The sequence below is a fragment of the Notothenia rossii genome (assembly GCF_949606895.1).
Source record: "Notothenia rossii genome assembly, chromosome: 7".
Lineage (NCBI taxonomy): Eukaryota > Metazoa > Chordata > Actinopteri > Perciformes > Nototheniidae > Notothenia > Notothenia rossii.
The window spans coordinates 56,085,962-56,106,915 of NC_136905.1; the positions used below are offsets into that span (position 1 = coordinate 56,085,962).

The 20,954-nt window shown below is 43.0% G+C and overlaps 1 protein-coding gene across 2 annotated transcripts in view; it reads right to left on the reverse strand.

Moving 5' to 3' along the window:
• Positions 1 to 20,954, reverse strand: part of mia2 (MIA SH3 domain ER export factor 2) — a 38,574-nt gene that overhangs the window by 16,196 nt on the left and 1,424 nt on the right. Inside the window, exons 1-14 of one of the 2 annotated variants that reach the window (XM_079692211.1) lie at positions 20,546 to 20,893; positions 20,023 to 20,156; positions 19,316 to 19,402; positions 14,177 to 19,202; positions 13,780 to 14,040; positions 12,977 to 13,077; positions 10,433 to 10,564; positions 10,062 to 10,083; positions 9,767 to 9,855; positions 8,131 to 8,202; positions 7,881 to 7,991; positions 7,721 to 7,792; positions 7,514 to 7,618; positions 3,853 to 3,975 (exon numbers count right to left, since the gene is read on the reverse strand). In XM_079692211.1, coding sequence (XP_079548337.1) covers positions 3,853 to 3,975; positions 7,514 to 7,618; positions 7,721 to 7,792; positions 7,881 to 7,991; positions 8,131 to 8,202; positions 9,767 to 9,855; positions 10,062 to 10,083; positions 10,433 to 10,564; positions 12,977 to 13,077; positions 13,780 to 14,040; positions 14,177 to 19,202; positions 19,316 to 19,402; positions 20,023 to 20,156; positions 20,546 to 20,666 — 6,456 coding nt within the window. In that variant the 5' untranslated portion in view covers positions 20,667 to 20,893. Of the gene's footprint in view, positions 1 to 3,852; positions 3,976 to 7,513; positions 7,619 to 7,720; positions 7,793 to 7,880; positions 7,992 to 8,130; positions 8,203 to 9,766; positions 9,856 to 10,061; positions 10,084 to 10,432; positions 10,565 to 12,976; positions 13,078 to 13,779; positions 14,041 to 14,176; positions 19,203 to 19,315; positions 19,403 to 20,022; positions 20,157 to 20,545; positions 20,894 to 20,954 lie in introns of those variants that run through there. The other variant, XM_079692212.1, reaches the window with a different exon arrangement.

Genomic DNA, 20,954 nt, shown 5'->3' on the forward strand with positions numbered 1-20,954 from the left:
TTAAAACAGCAGGCTTCTGCAGCGAATGAACCACCTCTGGAGTGTCCCCCTGTTGGAAGAGACCCAAGGGGATCATCACGTGACCAGCTGACGCCAACGCCGAGCAGCTGCGTCACGGAGAGGGCTGTGTGGGTTGTGACACGCCGGAGGAGAGCTGTCAGTTCTTCCCCTCGCTGCCGCGAGAGTCGCGCTCTCATGCTGGCTGAGTTTAACTCCACTCCCAGATAAACGATTGTCTGAGAGGGAAGAGGACAGCTCTTCTTCCAATTTATTATGAAACCCAGGCTTTGACAGATGCGATACGAGATGTACCGTCTGTAAAGCGACTTCCTCCCAGGGGCGAGCCAGCAAATAGCAGGTCGTCCAGAAGAAAACCACACTCTCATCCCTCCTCGGTGTAGTGGCTCCAGCCTTCTCTACACAAATGCGAGGAGCCAGGAAATATCCGAACGGCAGACGTTTGTCTGGTCTGATATTCCCTGAATGGAAAACGCAGGAATTTCCTGTGTTTCGGGATGATGGGTATGTGGAAGTATGCATCCTTCAGGTGGAAGTGAACCAGTCGTCCTGGTGAAAACATTCCAGCACCTGTTTGATCGTCAGCATGTGGAATACTGACAGATCCAGGATGTCTAATTCCCCCAGTCTTTTTCGGGATTAGAAAAATAACGGGAGCGAAAACCCCTGATTTTCCTCCCTTTGAGGAACCCTGGAAATATCCTCTTTCAACAGGAGTTCCAGCAGCTTGGATTGGAGTGCAAGACATAGCTTCTGGGAGGACAGGAGTGTTTCCTGTATCCAATTGAACTGTGGGGGGGGGGGAGAGAGGCGAACTGCAGGACGTATCCTCTGCTGATCAGCCTGCTCATCCATCTGTCCATCAGACACACGCGCTGCCACTCTGAGAAACACTCTAAAAGCGGGCGCACATGCTCGAGATGTTCTGTGGTCGTCATGGCAACGAGCCACGCCAGGGAGTCTCCACACGCTGCGTTTCACTCCGGCTCTCATCATGAGGCGTGTACACGCTCAGGGGATGAATGGAGGTGTGTGCAGTGCTGTTCACATGAGGCGTTATAACGGCGCTCATGGGTTTATTATGACCGTGTGTAGGAGGCGTATCTCGGACAGAGGAATGCCGCGAGCTCTGCAGGTTATTAACCGAGGTTAAAACCGGTAGGCTTCTGCAGCGAGCCCTGCTGTCTACTTAATCAACAGATTAGTGGCAGCCGGCTTAATTAGCGAGCTCTGCAGGTTATTAACCGATAGGTTAAAACCAGCAGGCTTCTTGCAGCGAGACCTGGCGCCGTGGCGCTGCGGGCGCTACCGCTGGGGGCACTCAGCCTGGAATACTGCTCATTCCCCCGTTCCGGCTTCTCTGTGATGCCATTGCCCTCGCCGCCACTGTGAGGCGAAAGGGCTGCGAGGAAGCCTCCACACGCTGCGTTTCACTCCGACTCTCATCATGAGGCGCGTACACGCTCAGGGGATGGATGGAGGTGTGTGCAGTGCTGCCCACATGAGGCGTTATAACGGCGCTCATGGGTTTATTAAGGCCGTGTGTACCAGGCGTATTTCGGACAGAGGAATGCCGCGAGCTCTGCAGGTTATTAACCGAGGTTAAAACGGGCAGGCTTCTGCAGCGAGCCCTGCTGGTAATCAACAGATTAGTGGCAGCCGGCTTAATTAGCGAGCTCTGCAGTTAATTAACCGATAGGTTAAAACCAGCAGGCTTCTGTAGCGAGCCCTGGCGCCGTGGCGCTGCGGGCGCTTCCGCTGGGGGCACTCAGCCTGGAATACTGCTCATTCCCCCGTTCTGGCTTCTCTGTGATGTGCTGTAATGGTCGTCATGGTGACGAGCCACGCCATTGCCCTCGCCGCCGCTGCCCGTGAGGCGAAAGGGCTGCGAGGAAACCTCCACACGCTGCGTTTCACTCCGGCTGTCATCATGAGGCGTGTACACGCTCAGGGGATGAGTGGAGGTGTGTGCAGTGCTGTCCCCATGAGGCGTTATACCGGCGCTCATGGGTTATTATGACCGTATGTAGGAGGCGTATCTCGGACAGGGGAATGCCGCGAGCTCTGCAGGTTTATTAACCGATAGGTTAAAACCAGCAGGCTTCTGCAGGGAGCCCTGCTGTCTACTTAATCAACAGATTAGTGGCAGCCGGCTTAATTACCGGCTCCGCTTCATCGGAGGCTCTCGCGGAGCAGACCAGGAGCGGGGGAGCTTCACTCCCCTTTGACTCGCCGCCGGGAGACCCTGTCTCTGGGGTGGCGGGGGAGCGGAGACGTGGGACGGAGCCCCTGCAGCCGCCGGGCTCCGACTCTGTCTCCCCCGTCCGGGGGGGAGGAGGGAGGGGAGAACCGAACGGGGAACCGTGGAGGGAGGCGGGGCAGGAGTTGCTTCGGACTCCTGCCCGGCACTCTGCCCCAGGGACACGAGGCCCCGTCCGCGGGCTCGTAAGCCTGGACGGGCCAATCGTCCTCCTCGGCCACAGCAGCAAGAGTGTCCGCTCTCCGCTTCCTGTCGCCCGAGGGGAGACGAGCGCAGTGCATGCTACCTGCTGGTTTAGAGCCGCGTACGCGTGCTCTGACCCCCGGCAGGATTCGCATACTGCTTTTATCTCTGCAGGTCATAACTCATTATGAACCCAGAGCCACATGAGGGACAACCACGGACGCAGTTGTTGCTCATGATGATTCTCAATTGCTGTGCTTCAGTAACTGTGCTGGTTTGCTGAAAAAAAGAGGGAGCAGATTGCCGGGCCACCTTCCTATTTATACCGGAAGGAGGCCCGAGGGTGGGGCCCACCTTGCGGGCGGGCGTGGACTACAAGTGTTTTCAGTGCTGCGCGGGGGCGCAGGGGGATTACCCAATAGCGATAGCTATACATTTGCGCAGCGTTGCGTTCATAATACATACATTAAAAAAAAAAAAATCCTCAGGCCAGCAGGCCACTTAACAGGCCAGGCTTGGCCAGTCCGGGCCTGCTTAGGAACCTTCCTAACGGAGTGAAATGACCCGGAAGTACCTCAGTGGCAGCCATGATAAAAGCCGTTCGAATTCTCTAGAGTCTAGATCAGGGGTTCTCCAACTTTTTTATTAAAGGTCCACACGTGAATTTTATACGAGGTCACTGGTCCGGATCAATGCCAGTAAAGTCCCCCACCCCACCCCCGGAGCGGAGCGGAGCAACGAAATTGAAATTAAGAAGCCGTTTGTGCTATGCATGGGCTATGCATGGGCTATGCATGGGCTATGCATGGGCTATGCATGGGCAATGCATGGGCAATGCATGGGCAAAAGGTTACTTAAAAAACTGCAGATGTATCCAGGTTTGAATTTTTTTTGGGGGATAATGCAAACACATGACTAAACAAAAAAAGAACATAGGTCTAGTGGTTTTTAGAAATGTGCATGCTGAAATGTTAGATAAAACAACTTTAAGTTCATCTTCTCTCCTGCCTGAGAGGATCAGGGCTGGAAACTGTCTGCTCTTTCAATTTGTTTTTCTATTACAATTGCTTTTAAGTCATTTTATTTCTGTTTTATTTATTTTTCTTGGTTTTATAATGAGAGTAGTTGCCGGTAAATGTTTAATTTTATCCTCTGTATTATTTTCCTCTGTAAGATGCTTTATTTTCAGAAAGGGAAGTACCATCGACGACTGCAACATTTATATTTATATATATTCAACTGAGTTATAGAAATAAAATGTGGAGTCTTCTTGGATAGTAGTTCAAGATATTTCCAGTTTTAATCAGATTAAATAAATAACACAGATTTCTAGCTGCACCCATACACATAAAGCTGCAACATACTAATATGAATGCTAGTACAGAACATACCATGATGCGCTCGTCCTTGGTGGCGACGTCCTGCAGCATCCCGCTGTGAGCCACCTCACACCGGCTCATATCCGCCTCCAGCTCACTCACTCTCTCTGCCCACCCCTCCACCTGCTGCCTTAACTGCAGGGAGCAACACAGAGCAAGGGTGAATACTTCATTTAGAAAAAAACATGAACTAGTACAGTATATGATTGGATGGACTTAAAGAGCAACTTCCAGGTTAAAGAAACCTGTGAATAAATGTGTAGGAAAATGATGAATACACTAGATTTTCAAAAAAATATACAGAAATATACACTACAGTGACATCTGGCGTCGTTTTTGTAAGAAATGTTCACTTCCGCATAAAAAAACCCTCGGCACGTGACCTCCCTTGTGTGACGTAACACGGGGGACACAAGGGGGAGAGCGGCCGGTGTAACGTATTAATAAACATGGATCCCAATGCTAGTTTCGACAAAGAAGACACAGAAGAAGTTGAACATGAATATTCAAATGCATATGACGGACCACAACCTTATAATTATGAGCCTGCTAGGCGTCCAAGAGACCAGGAGCAGCCAAGGATTAGAAGAAATAACGGCCATCGGAGAGAAATTGAGCTGTGGTGTGAGGAGAACCAGTGGAGAACTGGGCAGCTATCTTGGTGAGTGACCGGCGTTAGCTACAGAATGTTAGCTAACGTCAGTCACATCACAACATTGTAAAGTTAGCTATCATATATCAGGCTATAACTAAAGTAGCATTGATAATATAGTAACGTTACTGGAAGGACTGTTGATACTGATCCATAACAGAAACTAATGCGCAAGTATCAGCCGTATCTCGCGTTACCTAATGCAACTCCACACTACGGTGCTGTGTACCGGAGGAGAGACGCGAGATACGGCTGATACTTGACGATCTGGCGGAGAAAGGTTGTGGAGCCTCCGTTGATATGTCGTTGTAAATGGCTTGATGGAAAGCAGGTGTGTAGTCGGGGAGGGTGCACAGCTGCTTGCAACAGGTGAGTGGAGGTTGAGCCGGGAGCCAGGAGTGACAGCCACCACGCACACACAAACAACACAGACAGGGGGAAACAAACAAACACAAAGGAGACGGCTGGAGCAGTACAGCCACCACAGCGTTACCTAATGCAACTCCACACTATGTCTTACGGTGCCGTGTACCGGAGGGGAGAGAGAGAGAGCAGCGAAGGGGGGGGGGGGGGGAGAGAGAAGTAATATGGTTTCCTGATACAGCTGTGGAGAGTATGTGCTGCAGGGAGGTGGATGCACAACGCACCCAGGAGCAAACGCTAGCTCCGGTCCTTTTTACTGTGGACTCGATGTCCTGACAGGCTGGTATTTGTGCAACCTGCACAAACACAATACTGCACCATGATTACAAATGGTGAAATACAATGTAAAACTACCGAAAAATACCAGCTCCTTAAAACACAACCGCTCTACTCAACGCAACTCTACTATACCCACGGTCAGAGAGCGGAGATGTGTCCCCTGTGTGATGTAATATGACGCGTTTGACGCATTACCTGAAAAAAAAGCCGTTTTTAAGAGCAGAGCTCAAAATTGCTCCTTTCCCTCTGAATTCCTGCCCTGATGTCTCGTAAAACATAAAATCCTGCATTCACTTTTTTAATTGTAATTTTCAAGCAAGTATAAGCATAAATGTAGAAAAAATAAAAACCTGCAAGATGCTCTTTAATGAACAAACTAGCTAAAACTGATTCTAACCATACAAAAGCAAAACAACTCCACATGCTTTAAAGCAGTGGTTCTCAACTGGTCAGGCCTCGGAACCCACTTTTTCCTTTGTCAATAAATCAAGACCCAACATTTTTAACCATTCAAATCTATTCAACAAAAAATGGTGCTGTAATATATACACCTTTCAGCATACAATATTAATTAAAGTGAAGTACAGTGCATACATCCCTCATATCCCTTCACAGAACTAAAGTATGCTTTAAAAAAGGTTTAATGAGATGATGGAATCAAAGCTGAACTGTATAACATAAGATTTTTAGAAATACTAACATATAAACTACGCATTCTGGTACACTCTGAGAAGAAAATAAATAAATGTATTACTACCCGACATTAATAGTATTTTATGCCATTGTTTGTTTTTCACTTTGTTCTAACAGCTGAACCTTCTGCTCCACACAGAGAGAAGAGTAAAGAGGAGATAGTCTGTGTGAATTACTTTAAATTGTGGGTAAGGGTTCAGTCAATCATCAAACTGAGGGTCATATTTCATAATGTGTTCATTTTTATCTGAAGTTGTACCCATGGATGTATAAAGAAGAGTTCTACCGCAAAGTTATTCTCCGTGGGGACTTCCGGCAACAATCTTGATTCTGATTGGCCAGAAGACTCGAAAAAACATCAGCAAACATGTTTTATTGAGAAGATGATCACTACTTGACAGAAGTTTTCAAAACAGTTTATGTTTTCCGGTACTTTCAGTCCAACGCCTACTGCATGTACAGCGTTAGAAAATCGGGCCTTCCAAATAAAAGTTTGACTTTTTTCCACAAGAAAATTAAAAAACTAATTAAAAAAATAAATACAATTCAATTTATCTTTTCTTCACTCACACCCACTTTTGGTTCACCAGTTGAGAACCACTGCTTTAAAAGCACAGTAGATGTATGCTTGTGTGTGTGTGTGTGTGTGTGTGTGTGTGTGTGTGTGTGTGTGTGTGTGTGTGTGTGTGTGTGTGTGTGTGTGTGTGTGTGTGTGTGTGTGTGTGTGTGTGTGTGTGTGTGTGTGTGTGTGTGTGTGTGTGTGTGTGTGTGTGTGTGTGTGTGTGTGTGTGTGTGTGTGTACGCACGCTAGGGCTGCCCCCAAATAATTTACAGTTAGTTGGCTAAAGTCCTATGAATTTTTTTTTAAACTATCTGGGCGCTGCGTGTTTTTAGCCGGGTCAGCCACAAAACCCCTGTGCCTGTTCATTATATTCAAAGTGTTGGATACGTTTACGACCCAAAGAAGGTGACATAACCGTTGCTCCTTTCTCATAATATGCGAAAACGGATGGGAGGAAAAAACTCAGCAGTAATTGATCTATATAAAATGACCAATAAAATATATATAATTCTGTTTGAATTGTGTATGATTATAGGCGTAATTTAGAAATAACATTTATTTGCACTTTAGTTGTTTTTTTTTGCATTTGTTTAGTTATTTTTGATGGCGTTACAACTTGGTTATACTTTTATAAAATGTGTTTGAGATGTGGTAATAATGTTATATTGTGTTGAGGGAAAATTAAATTAAGGTTCAGGGTTTGCCCAAGCTGCTTGTTCCGGCACACATGAAGCATCGTTGTGGCGATTGTTCCGTTAGCATTGTTGCTAACTGGCGGATCGCTTTCTCTGTCATGCGCTTTGCACGTGTAACATTCAAAGGCATTATTACAATTTTATATTATCTTTATAGGTAGAACAACATACTAGTATTGATGTTACTAATAATAACGTTCTACCTCAGCCGGGAACTGAAACCATTTTGTGAAGTCAGAAATAATAATATTAATAATCGGAATATAACATAAACATGAAAGGACTAGTCAACTTACGGCTTGAACTGACGACTACTGGTCGAATAAAAACACTTTTCTCAGGGCGACCAAAGTGTGTAATGAACCCTACCTGAGCGTTGCTCTCCCGCAGCAGTGTATTCTCCTCTCCGGCTGTTTCCAGATTCCTCTGCAGTCTGTCACTGTTCATGCTGTACACCTTCAGAGTGGTCTGTGCCTGGAGATAAAGAGGCAGAGATTGATATCCCATAGTCATGTGAAACGCAAATAAAGGAACAGACTGAGCAGAGAAGGAAAAGACAGGAACAAGTAATGATACCTGCTCTTCCTGTGACTGGAGGTCTTTGGTTTCTTCTTCAAATGTTGTCATGCTCTCTTCAAGCACTGCTATCTGAAAGGATAACCACAAAAACAATCCAATCAAATCACACACTTAAATATCGGATTCCTTATTTGAATGTCACTTTGAGTTGTCCTACCCTTTTTTCCTGCTCTATCCTGTGTTCTCTATGCTGCTCCAGTTGCTCCTTCAGTTCTTCCAGATCTCTGTCCAGCTCCCTTTTAGATTCTTCCAACTGTCTGGCTTTGACCTGGGGGAGCGGGAAAACATGTCTTATGTACAAAGATTTCTTGAAGCAACACATAATGCCGTCTAGCAGTTTTCTCCTGGTTTTGAAGAAGTTTCAATGTATTATTCTTCTTTTAATTCTCTTTTCCTGTGTGCCTTACCTCAAGCTCTTCTGTCTTCTGAGTCTGTGCCAAGACTCCACTGTCCCTCAGAGAGCTCTCCACCTCATCGTACTGCAAAAGACACAAAGGGAAGAAATACATCTGATGAAATGTGGTCAGCACTTAAACTTAAAGCCACGATTAACAAAACACTTTATATGAATTTCAGATGAACAAACAGTGTTGTGTGTGTGCAGGCTCAGGCCCCATTTACACGGGAACGCAAACGAAAACGAACCGAATTCAATATCAAAAAAGTCTTCCGTTCACACACAATCGTTCACACGAGACTGCTCGACCCGCTGGAGATGCTGTAGTACATATGCCGGGCCTGTAAGTGGCGCTGTACTTCCACCAACAAATTACACCAAAAGCAGCGAAGAAGACTTCCCGAGCATGGTTGCCTTTCTGTTTATTCTCCGCGGTGGATTTAGCAGCAGAGGTGGGGAGAGGCAGGGCTCTGGCTCTTTTTCTCCCTCCCAGAGGCAAGCCTGTGCTCCTGCTGTAAATCTCCCCGGAAGTCCACCAGCAGATGAAAAACACCCACCTCTCCACCTCTTCCAAGGGACGAGGGGACCGTGCGGCAGAGTTTCCGTTATAATTTGTTTTTGCCGGTCAACATGTCCGTTAAAGTTTAAATCTTCCGGACAAAATTAGAAAAGTGCCGGTCAAAGGTCTTCTTTGTTATTTATTGAGCTTTAAAACAAATTAATAACGACTCTATATAATAAGCAAGGGATAATGTGCTTCGCGTCGGGCTCCTGATCTGCCTGTCAGGTGTTCTTTTACCCATAATGACCGCCACGCTGCACATTATCCCGCTTATTACATGGCCACATTCTCAACAAAGTAACGACATGATATATATACAATATTAATTTAAATGCTTTTATAGATTTAGAAAATGTTTTTATTGATTTAAAAAATAGTAGGCTATTATTGATTTAAAATGACATGCATCCGCTAAGAAAAATAGTTTGTTGTTACTGTTTGAACTACGTAGCAACAGCAGGAACTGCTTCGATAATGTTTATGTGGACCTTTTTGATTACAGATTTGAAAACATCGTTGCTTGCTTTAAAAGTAGCACAACTCATTATGTCAAACCTTGGAAAGTATCTAGATATCCCTGCCCTAATGCAAAAGTAACTGGCAACTGAATATGTTTTATCGTTTGATGTCTATGTCTGGACCGCTGCGTAAAAAGGAGGGTTTCTGCCCCGTTACTTCTCCGCTGTTTTCTTGTCCCAGTTTGAGCAGTTTGCTTTTCGGCCAAACTGTATACAGTTAAATCGAACGGACTTCTTTGTGCAGATGTGAGCGCCCTTAACAACGGTCAATAAGTCCTTGACAGCGGTCTGTCTGTTCTCGTGTTCTGAATTGACCAATCAGAATTGAGTATTCAACTAAGCCATGTAATAATATCAGAATAATACATGGAGCCTCTCTTTTGGGAGAGGCGGGGTTATGGCGTATTGGGCGTACACACGGAGCAGTTTGACCCCCCAGAGTGTTCCGTCCGCAGATCTATCCACCTTGGGACCCGTTATCGTTTGAGGGATCCGTTTCCGCGGTTCCGTTACGTTCCTGTGTAAACAGCGCCTCAGTGTCAGTCAGCTTTAGCACGAGTACAGACCTCTTGTTGACATTTGCTGAGAGTCTCCAGCACTTTACACTTCTCATCCAGGAGCTGCGTAACCTGCTCACCCATCCTCCGCTCTCTACCTGAAAAAACACAAAACAATGCTCAGAACACATTCAAATCTTTGCTTTGTTATTTCCGGGAGAGTTTGCATAGGAAATGCAAATATATTTGCAATAAATTAAGCTACAAAGTTTTAAACGATTCCATACAGCTCTAATAATTTGTGATGTATTTGTGTTAAGTCATAAAAAAAATAGATATTATGAAAAAATAAGTCAGAACTTACTTCGATACATTCTGCTTTTGACCTGTGAAATATAAGAAGAAAGCAATGGTGAACAAGAAGTACTAAAGTAAGAGATTTATTTTTAATAAATAATCATTAGTTATGTGGAATGAATGGCTATTTGGGTAACGTCAAACAACAGACAAACTAAAACTGTCTTGTAAATTCTAAAAAATACATCACTTAACTGTAATGCAGCCTCTTAAAACGAGGAAAAGACTATCTAATACGATAACTTGTCTCGTATCACAATATGGATATAACATTTATATATTGCTGAGCCCTAAAAGGGATACATCGGTTTATAAATGGACCATAGGAACAAGTGGGTTGTGTGTTGTGTGATGAACAGTACATGTGTGTGTACTCACAGAGCTGTAAAATCTACAGGTGAACAGCAGCATCGTCACCAGCCCCACCAGACCGGACACGATGACCGGTTCCCATGGCAACCCGTACAGGTTTGGACCGGGTCTGATGTCATCAGGCAGTGCCAATACAACCTGAACAAAGAGGGGAGGAAATCTGGTTAATTTAGGATTTGAAACATAATTAAAAGAGATGGGGAAACCTTGGTTTAATCTATTCAACTGAGAGGAGTCCCATTCATTATGGTGAATGTTATTGTTATTCAAATTGACCACTGAATGTATATTATATAATTTGGTATCGCAAGTAGTAAGCCATGACTAGTAATCCTACCAGTCATGTGATGTAGTTAATTATGTTTACTCAAGTACTGTACTGAAGTACGATTTAAGGCTACTTGTACTTTATTTGAGTATTTTGTTATGCTATTTTATACCCACTACATTTATTTGATAAAATTAGATACAAGTTTCTTTACATATCTATTTTATTAGCTATTACAAAATATAAATAATCTCTGCTATGAAATTATAGGTTAAAATATCCAGCAGTAGTATATAAAGTAATTAAAAGTTGCTCCACTTGTACCAGCTGTGATGAACACAATGCATCAAAAATAACAACCAAGCTATTTATGATAATAAATTGGGACATTACTTTAACTTAGGAAGTACTTTAACTTTTGGTACTTTAAGAATATTTTGATATTATGTTTGTACTTGTACTTGTAATGGAGTATTTTAAGATCATAGCATTTGTACTTTTTACTAGTAAAGGATCACAGTACTTCCTGTTAAACGAATTAGATAGTGGCTTATCTAGAGCAAATGATCTCATACAAAGAGAATAACAACAGAAAACACCGCAGGAAAGCACATCACCTGCTCAGACAAACTAACGTTACTATCAATTAGCTAGCTAACCATTACTAGCTAAACAACATTACAAACAATTCTGAAAAAGCGACTTAAAATGTCACTGTAGTGCTGACAGCTGGTGAACAGCACTGGCACTACACACACATGAAGTCAAACATGAGCTGTATAAAAACAACATATGAACTTAGCTATAATACTGAGCTATTTTCCAACGCTTGACAATCTGTTAAGTTATGTCAGTTGGCTAGTTAAGAAATGCTAACAAAACCTGCCACATAACGTACATCCTTCACTTTCTCCACGGCGATACTGTAGTAAGCCTCTGCCATCGTCTGGAAGTCGACCGCTTTAATAGCCAACCGGTCGCTTGCCGTAAGTTCCTCCATTACCGAATTAGGTCATTTGGTTATTTTATTGATATCTGTCATTTAAAACGGACATTTAAGAAACGGTAGCCATCAACCGGGCTAGCTAGCGGCGGATTTCACATCCTATTCACAACACCGAAGCTCAAGAGTGGACCACGTCACATTCAACTTCGTAGGGGTGGCTGGATGTTGGATACTCTCTAAAAACTCCTCGTAGAGATTCCACTAGGTTGCTATTGCCTCCGAACATTAACATACACATAATGCAATATATTTCCACAAGTTATAAATACCTATAAACTAGGTTGAGCATATACAGGTATGTGTAGATAGGCTCACACCCCCACCAGTGTAAATGGTTCACACGCAACGTCACCAATTGTAAACTGCCACACTGGCACATCGGAGCACTTTTAAAGTGACAGCAAAAGAAACAGGTGTCACTAAATAGAGAGTTTTCGATGTCGTCTTTAATAACTTCTCAAATATCTAACTTCATTTTTGTATTCTTAAATCGTAAAATGTTTTTCTCACATAAACCATGTTTCTCGAAACATTTGTCACTTGTGTTGAGTTACGGCGGCAGACATTTAGACATAACAGGCCGGTCTGAACAGACCAGTCTAAAGTAGGACATAGGTAGGACACACTGTAGGGGAAGATTCGACAATCGTCAAATGTTTTTGAAAAGTACTTACCGACCTGGCCTCCTTTTCGTCCATTTGAAACTACAGAATTAATATACTCCTTAAAACATTTTAAACACTTTGCCTTTAGAGCAAGTGGGTTCCCAGCTGGCTCAACGTGTGTAATAGAGCCACCAGCACTGAGTAATGTGAGTTATGATGACGGAGCACAGCAAGTTTGACAGCTGGGAGAGAGTCAGAGCAACATGTTTAATGCTTTAAAGAATTATACTCTATACAGGGTGAAAACACAGCTGTGTGTCTAATGGCGCATTTCCACTACAGGGCCTCGCACGGCTTAGTACGGTATAGTTTGGTACCTTTGTCCTGCTATGACCTCAGTTACAATTTTAGAATGTAGCCTACTGTATATGTAGGTTGCAATGCTGCAGGGGGAAAACATTGAATGAAATGTGGCTCGGCAGAACTGACAGTATTGTGATTTTTGCAAATACTGTAACGCTAGCAGTGGAAATAGACTGATGAATCACATATTTATGTTGGCTTCAGTGCATTTTGACCTTTTTAACATACAATGTGTTTTAGCTGTGAATTGGAAGTTGTATGACAAACACTTATACTTCCATGTATGTTAATGTGCAGCTAACTCTTACCTGTACAATAAGCCATATAAGGAGCTCCTTCACTGCATGAACATGAGTGGTTGAGTCTTCAGCCATCTGATGAACTAAATCCAAAATGTGCTTCATTATCCCTGGAATAGAGTCACAAACATAATGGAATTAAAAATGTATGCTTTCCCCCTTTTGTCACAATGATATATTGTCAAAATTCAAATAATTTATATTTAAAAAGGTATAATTCACTTCTATTCAAATATAGAACTTTCCTCTTAGCTGGAGTGTAATTTATCAGTCTAGATAGTTTTGAAGTCAGTAGCCGAGTGTTTGAATTACGCACGCTTCCTTTGGCACGATGATATGGTTGGCGAGTGTTTTACGGTAGAAATAAAAACTTTCCTGAAACTGCTCATTACAATGTCTGGATTATATTGACTAAGGGGAGCATGATTTCTGGAAAATAGTCATTGCTGTTGAGTTCCTAAATGTATTTTGAGCATTCGCGCACCGCAAGTCAAGTGCCATCTAGTTCCATTGTATTCAAGAGAAGAAACGGCCGATAACTAAAAAATAAGGCAAGTCAAAACAAAACAATCTAGATTGATAAATAGCTTTACAGGTATGGGAAAACATTTTCTGATTTTGAGTTAATCTCTGTTTCATGTATTAATGTACTAGTGTGAAAAAAATCTATAGTCTGTGGCCTTGTCGTGATGTTCCAGATTGTGTGTAGCAGCTTGAAGAATCAGCAGACCTCGGTCTTGTCATATCTCACTATATATCTTTTAATCATCTTGGAACCCTTTTTGATTAATGGATACTTGATTCACCCATACCTTCCAGAGGCTGTGGTGATCCTGGCTGATCCTCTTTCACTCTCTCTTTTTCCCCTCTTTGTCCCTTCTCTGCTTTTTTGTCATCTTCAGTCGACATCTCATTTCCTGTGTCTCCACTCAGTCTTCCATTCTCCTTATCAACTTTCATCAAATTATCCCTTGGAGCGTTGTCATCCAGGCCTACAGACAAATCTTCCTCAGTGGTCTGATCCTTATCATTGATGCGAGTTGAACAAGATTCACCAACACAGCTGGCCTTGGCTGCATTTAACAGGGAAACACATGCATTCAATGAGATTAATTGAGATCATCGCAAGTCAAACCCATACCAACATCGGATGTAATTATTGATCTTTAAGGACATGTAGCCATACAATACTTGATGCTGCTGATTCACCTGATTTTAAAGTCTCTCTCACTCTTTCCAGAAGCATTTCTAGTTTCTGAAGTGCGATGAGAGCTTTGGTCTTTTCTTTATCCTCCTGAGGTGCATCCGCGAGCCTCATGCTAGGAGCGACCAGTGCCTCTCTGTGATAAAGCAAAAGTATTTCTATATCCAGCAATATGGATTCATCATTGTCCGGGTCATCGTTCACGGTTCCCAAGCTTCCTAAAATGTAATCCAAGAACTGCAGCTTATTTGGCCCAAAGAGTTCCACGAGGATAGTCGTCTCGTCGTCGCTCATGTGGGCGTGGAGGTTCTTGTACAATTTGGTGAGGGTTTTTCTTTGAAGGTGGCTTTCTGGGGACGGAAGCGATGTATCTGAAGAGGTAAGAGAAGGCTGAAGTTGCTGCTGTGGCATAGTGATGGAAGAAAGCAACTCTTGCACCTGATTCGAATCAGTGGTTGATTCCAGTTCTTGATCAAGGGTAAGAGATGCTGGTTCCTCAGATGTCTCACCTGTGTTGGAATCCAAATTTGGGGTAGATTCTTTGGATTCTTTGGTTTCGGCAACGGGGGTTTTGCTAAAAAAACTAAAGGCATTTTTGAAAAGTCCAAATGCTCCGCCACTTCCGGTCTCTGCTTCCTTTTGATTCTGACTATCAGACGGAAGAGTTTGTTCAGATATTATATCCCGGTTTACGACATCTGGAAACTCGATTCCTCCGTCTTTGCTGTCTTCAGAACCAAATGCATTGCCATCTAAAATGTTCCCCTGTATATTATTAAGCTTCACGTTTATCTCCCTCTCCTCCCAGCTTTGGCCACTTTCACCTAAATCGAGCAGATCAATGTTTTCTGCCTCATTCTGCTTTCCATTCCTATTATCATCCCTTTCCCCCTTCTCCTGCATTCCATCGTCATCTCTCACTATGCCTTCGAATGGTACCTTTAGACTCACTCTTGTCCTATCAGCTAATTTTTTATAATTGTCAGGATAATTGTCGATTGCCCCTTCATTTATTTGGCTCAACTTATCTGCAGAATCACCTCCATCTTCGGCCCTCCCAAATCCTTCTTGAATGCCGTTTATATTGAACTCCACAAAACTTGAGTCAGGCCCTAAAGTGAGGTCAGGTTGAGTCCGAAAGTCCAGATCAGTGTCGTTTTTAGCTCTGAAATCTTCTCCTGACTCTCCGTTGCTGTCCTCCTCCCCGTTTTCTATTGATTTGGACATCTGATGAAATGGACCATTTATAGTCTTTGGAGAAATATCTTTTACATCAACCTTGGATTCTGCATCTTCAGGTAAGACACTATACTTACTGTCTAAAGTACCCATATAAATAGAATTACTGCCATCATTTTGGTCTTTTGGAGTTTCTTCAACCTTTGATTCGTTCGCATCTGTCAGTTCGCCGTGAGATTGACTGGTATTCTCTTGTTTTAAAGTTGTTTTATCTTCTATCTCCTTGAACCTACCTTCTGCACTCTCATCAATTTGACTCTCGTCTTTCCTAAAGCCTAAAATGTCTCCAATCCCCATATTCAACCAAGAATCTGACACTGGTTGTTCCTCCTCTGTGATTAACTCCCTATCCTCTTTTTCAGGTGTAGTCTCTTGCTCTGAATCCTTATCGGTCCGAACAAACCCCAATGTGTTCGGAGAATCACCTCCATCTTTGGCCCTCACAAATCCGTATTGACCAGCTTGAGGACTAAGATTGTTTGGACATTTGAGGCTCCCCTCTTCTTCTTTTTTCCTTATGTCGCCCTCCACATTCTCTGGACTCTCATTGTCTCTTTCAGTGTCAGGTAAAAATTGGACATTGTTTTCAATCTCAACCTTAAATTGAGACTGTACTGTTTGTTCAACCTCTTTCTTTTCTATTTCCTTAACTCCTTCCATCTTCTCTAACTCCTCTCTTTCTTTATCTTCTTTTGACCATTCCAGTTCTTTGTGTTTTTCCTCCTCTACCTCGATCTCTTGCTGCTTCTCATCTTTTTTGAACTCCTCTATATTCTTATCCTGCATCTCATCCAGTTCCTCCTCTTCCTTCATTTCCTCTTCCTCCCACTGCTTTGCCTTTTCCTCTAACTCCTCCTCTTTCGGGTTGGCCTCTTCTTTTATCTCCTTAAAATTCTCCTGTTTCTCCTTGTCCTCTATCTCCTTCATTTCCTTGTGTTTGCCCTCATGCTTTATCTCCTTCACTGGTTGCTGTTCTTCCTCTCCTTTTTTTCCCTCTGCTTCCTCCTGTTTCCCTTCTTTCTGTATCTCTTTCACTTCCTCCCATATTCCCTCTTCCTGTATCTCCTTCACTTCCTCCCGTTTCCCTTCTTCCTGTATCTCCTTCACTTCCTCCTGTATTCCCTCTTCCTGTATCTCCTTCACTTCTTCCCGTTTCCCTTCTTCCTGTATCTCCTTCACTTCCTCCCGTATTCCCTCTTCCTGTATCTCCTTCACTTCCTCCCGTTTCCCTTCTTCCTGTATCTCCTTCACTTCCTCCTGTATTCCCTGTTCCTGTATCTCCTTCACTTCCTCCCGTTTCCCTTCCTCCTTTATCTCATTCACTTCCTCCTGTATTTCCTCTTCCTGTATCTCCTTCACTTCCTCCCGTTTCCCTTCTTCCTGTATCTCATTCACTTCCTCCTGTATTCCCTCTTCCTGTATCTCCTTCACTTCATCCTGTTTCCCTTCTTCCTGTATCTCCTTCACTTCCTCCTGTATTCCCTCTTTCTGTATCTCCTTCACTTCCTCCTGTATTCCCTCTTCCTGTATCTCCTTCACTTCCTCCTGTATTCCCTCTTTCTGTATCTCCTTCACTTCCTCCTGTATTCCCTCTTTCTGTATCTCCTTCACTTCCTCCTGTATTCCCTCTTTCTGTATCTCCTTCACTTGCTCCTGTATTCCCTCTTCCTGTATCTCCTTCACTTCCTCCTGTTTCACTTCCTCCTGTTCTTCCTTTTCCTTTTTTTCCTCTACTTCATCCTGTTTCCCTTCCTCCTGTATCTCTTTCACTTCCTCCTGTTTCCCCTCTACCTTTATCTTCTTCACTTGTTGCTGTTCTTCCTCTTCCTGTATCTCATTCACTTCCTGTTGTTCCGAATCATCCTTTATGTCCTTCACTTCCTCCTGTTTCCTCTCTTCTTTTGTCTCCTTTACTTCCTGATGTTTCTCCTTATTCTGTATCTCCTCCACTTCCCGTTGGCTCCCTTCTTTCTGTATCTCTTTTGCTTCCTCTTGTTTGCCCTGTTCATTTATTTCCACCACTTCCTGCTGTTTTTCCTCTTCCTTTAATTCATGTGAATCGCCATCACTTTGTGATTGTTCCTGTGGCAAACTTGGAGAGTCCTGACCTGCATTGTTTTCCATCTGTGTTGTGCTCTCACTTGTGGATAACGTTCTTCTCTCAATATCTGAGGCATTTTCATACAGAGTGTCACTACCGCTATTTCTAGAATGGGATGACTCAATGTCCTGAGAGCTGCTCTCCAAAGGGTGCAACTCCCTCTTGGTTTCTGTGTTATTATTAATCATAGAATCAGAATCATCAAGTACCTCCATCTCTGCGATATTCCTTTCACTTTCATGACTATGTGCCCCGACCATATTGGTGGATGCTTCCGTGTTTATGATCTGAATCGGTACCTTGACCCCTTCCTCGAGGACACCCTTTGTTGTGCCCTTCTCAGCCTCGCCTACAGATTGTCCTGCAGCATTCGAATTTAATTCCAAAAATCTTGAGTCAGGCCCTAAAGTGAGGTTAGGTTGTGTTAAAAAATCCTGATCAGTTTCACTTTTAGCTCTGAAATCTTCTCCTGACTCTCTGTTGCTATCCTCACCCCCTTTTTCTATTGATTTGGGCATCTGATGATCTTTACCATTTATAGTCTTTGGAGAAATATCTTTTACATCAACCTTGGATTCTGCATCTTCAGGTAAGACACTATACTTACTGTCTAAAGTACCCATATAAATAGAATTACTGCCATAATTTTGGTCTTTTGGAGTTTCTTCAACCTTTGATTCACTGCTAGGTTCTGTTCTTACCTCACCTGTCAGTTCACCTTGAGATTGACTGGTATCCACATTCTCTTGGTCTAAAGTTTGGTTCTCTTCTGTCTCCTTGAACCTACCTTCTTCACTCTCATCCACTTCACTCTCCTCTTTCCTGTAGCCTAAAATGTCCCCAATCCCCATATTCAACCAAGAATCTGACACCGGTTGTTCCTCCTCCTTGATTACCCCCCTATCCTTTTTTTCATGTGTTGCCTCTTTTTCTGACTCTTGATCAGTCCGACCAAACCCCAGCGTGTTTGAGAGTCCATGTCCTAGCCAACCCAATGTCCCCATTTCTTCCTTCTCTTCTTCATGTGACTGGCTACCTTCTAGGTCCAGAGACATCCGTCTACTTCTGAACATATCTGCTGGCTCTTCTTCTCGCTCTTTTTCTGTGGAGGGATCGGTTTTTTCCTCCCCTCCAAAACCAAGCCACCCAGACATGGTTGAAGTGAAAGAATGATCAGTCTTCTTGTCTTCTTCTCTACTTTCCTGAGCATCATCAATAGGTTCTCCTCCCAACCCCAGCCATCCTGTCACAGAAGAAGCAACAGAAGCATCGGCCTGCATCTCCTTTGTCTCTTTTTTGTTCTCTCCTTCAACCAAAATGCCAGTTTCTTCTTCCTCTTTAGCTAGACCTAACCATCCTGTCACTGAAGGACCCAGCCAGTAAGAGGGTTCAGACCCACCTTGTTCCTTCAGAGTTCCTGGAGGCTCCTGTACTTCCTCTTGAGTCCCGGCATCGCCAGCATCCCCAGCGTTTTTATTTTCGTCCTCTTCCTCTGCTGAGATTGGAAATCCTGTAGAAAAAACTGCAGGTGTTGAAGGACTTTCCGTGTTTGTGTCATCGTTGTATGGTGTGGTTTGGGTGCTTTCAGACTCCTGGTTTAGTATGTTCTGATCAACATCCTCCTCCTCACTGTCCAGATGACTAGAGTCAAGTGGGTAACCATACTCATCCATACAGAAGAAATCAGAGTCCTGAATGAAGAAAGGAAATAAGGAATTCGGTTTCATCTTGAAGATTCAAAAACTACTTACTCAGGGTAAATAATATACCATATATCAGTTTACTGAAATCAATGCCTGTTTACCTGTGTTTCCACTAGGTTCTCCTTAGTAGCATAAACCTGCTCCTCTTGCACTGCATCCTTTGGGAAATAGCCAAACTGTTTGTCAATCTGAAATCAAAAGTAAGCAGTTGTGTAAAGCCAAGGCAGCATTGTAGAGGAATTGAATAAACGGCACATAGTCATTAGAAGGACAGGAAAAACAGATAAGGAAACACTTTTTTCTGGGGTTTCCCCTTATTGGGCACTTTATCGACTAAGATTTCTTTAGTCGATTCATCATTTTTAAAGCTTTTCTCATGAGGATGGACTTATTTTCAAGAAACGTATGTGCAAATCACTAGTAAACATACATTTTAAAGTGGTACTTTTGCATTGGTCTTTGTGGATTATATTATCCACTTGATAATTGATATCAACTCGTTAAGGAAAAATAAACGTTATCTTAATACATTACAAAAAAGACTGTTCTCTTACAGGGGGATAGCCTAAGTAAAGGGGTTTTCAAAATAAAAGATAAAAAAGAAGTGGTGATTTATCTACTCATTCTGTCTGTTAAGTACATCATTATATAATTATATCAATGAACTGGAGTGTGAGATCCAATCAGAGAACCTAGTATCTGTATTGTAATCACGACTAATCTCGTTAACCTACAACCTGAGATGAGGGCTTGAGTTGTGTGTGTGTGTTAAGGCCTAAAGAGAGAAGAGGGGATATATCAGACTCACACTGCCGGCCCAGAACTCGTTCCTTCTTCCAGTCAGTTTGTGGTAAACAAAGATGGTGTCTCCTCGTCTAAAGCTAAGGAAACGACAGTCCTTACCACGGTGGTCCTTGATGGCCTGCACTCTACTCATCAGGCCTAGACAAACACACACACACACACACACACACACACACACACACACACACACACACACACACACACACACACACACACACACACACACACACACACAGACACACTCATCAGTGATTGAGATAGTAAAAGATTTAATTAAATATTTCCTGTAATGGTATGGTTTTGTGCATACTTCTTATTGTCATTATTTGTTTTGTTGTATTTATTTGTGAATTTCCCTGAATTTTAAGAGTGGTCTCATGCAGTTTAATGCTGTGTGCAAAGAATAGATAAACAAAGCACTAAATGACAACCGAAATAATAACGGTATTATCATAATTAAATAGTTTAGAAAACTGTATAGTGGACCATCATCAACTTTAAGGATATATTAGCAAATGGACACTTACTTTCACATTCAGAGTCTCCACAGATCTTGTAGTCGGACAACATTCCCAGATTCAAGTGAGGTAAAATCACAAACACTATGCCTGTACACCACATAATACTGTTGGCCTTTGAAACAGCCATAGTTAATGGTTTAATAGGAGCGTATCAAGAGAATATGTCCATGTGGACATTGCCTCTAAGCTGCTGCTGTCATGAAGACTCAATAGTAAATGGGAGAGCTGAGATAAGATATAAGGCCAACGTTGGGATAATCATTAACATCCAGCTGCTGCTTGGTCACCGGTCAAAGGTTTTTATTTGGTTTTATTTCAGTTCAATGTTAGAGAAGATCATCTATATTGGCATTTCACCGTGAAATAAATAAACAAAGATGGCGACAGCGTTTTGGAAAGTTTAACGTGTGTTTTA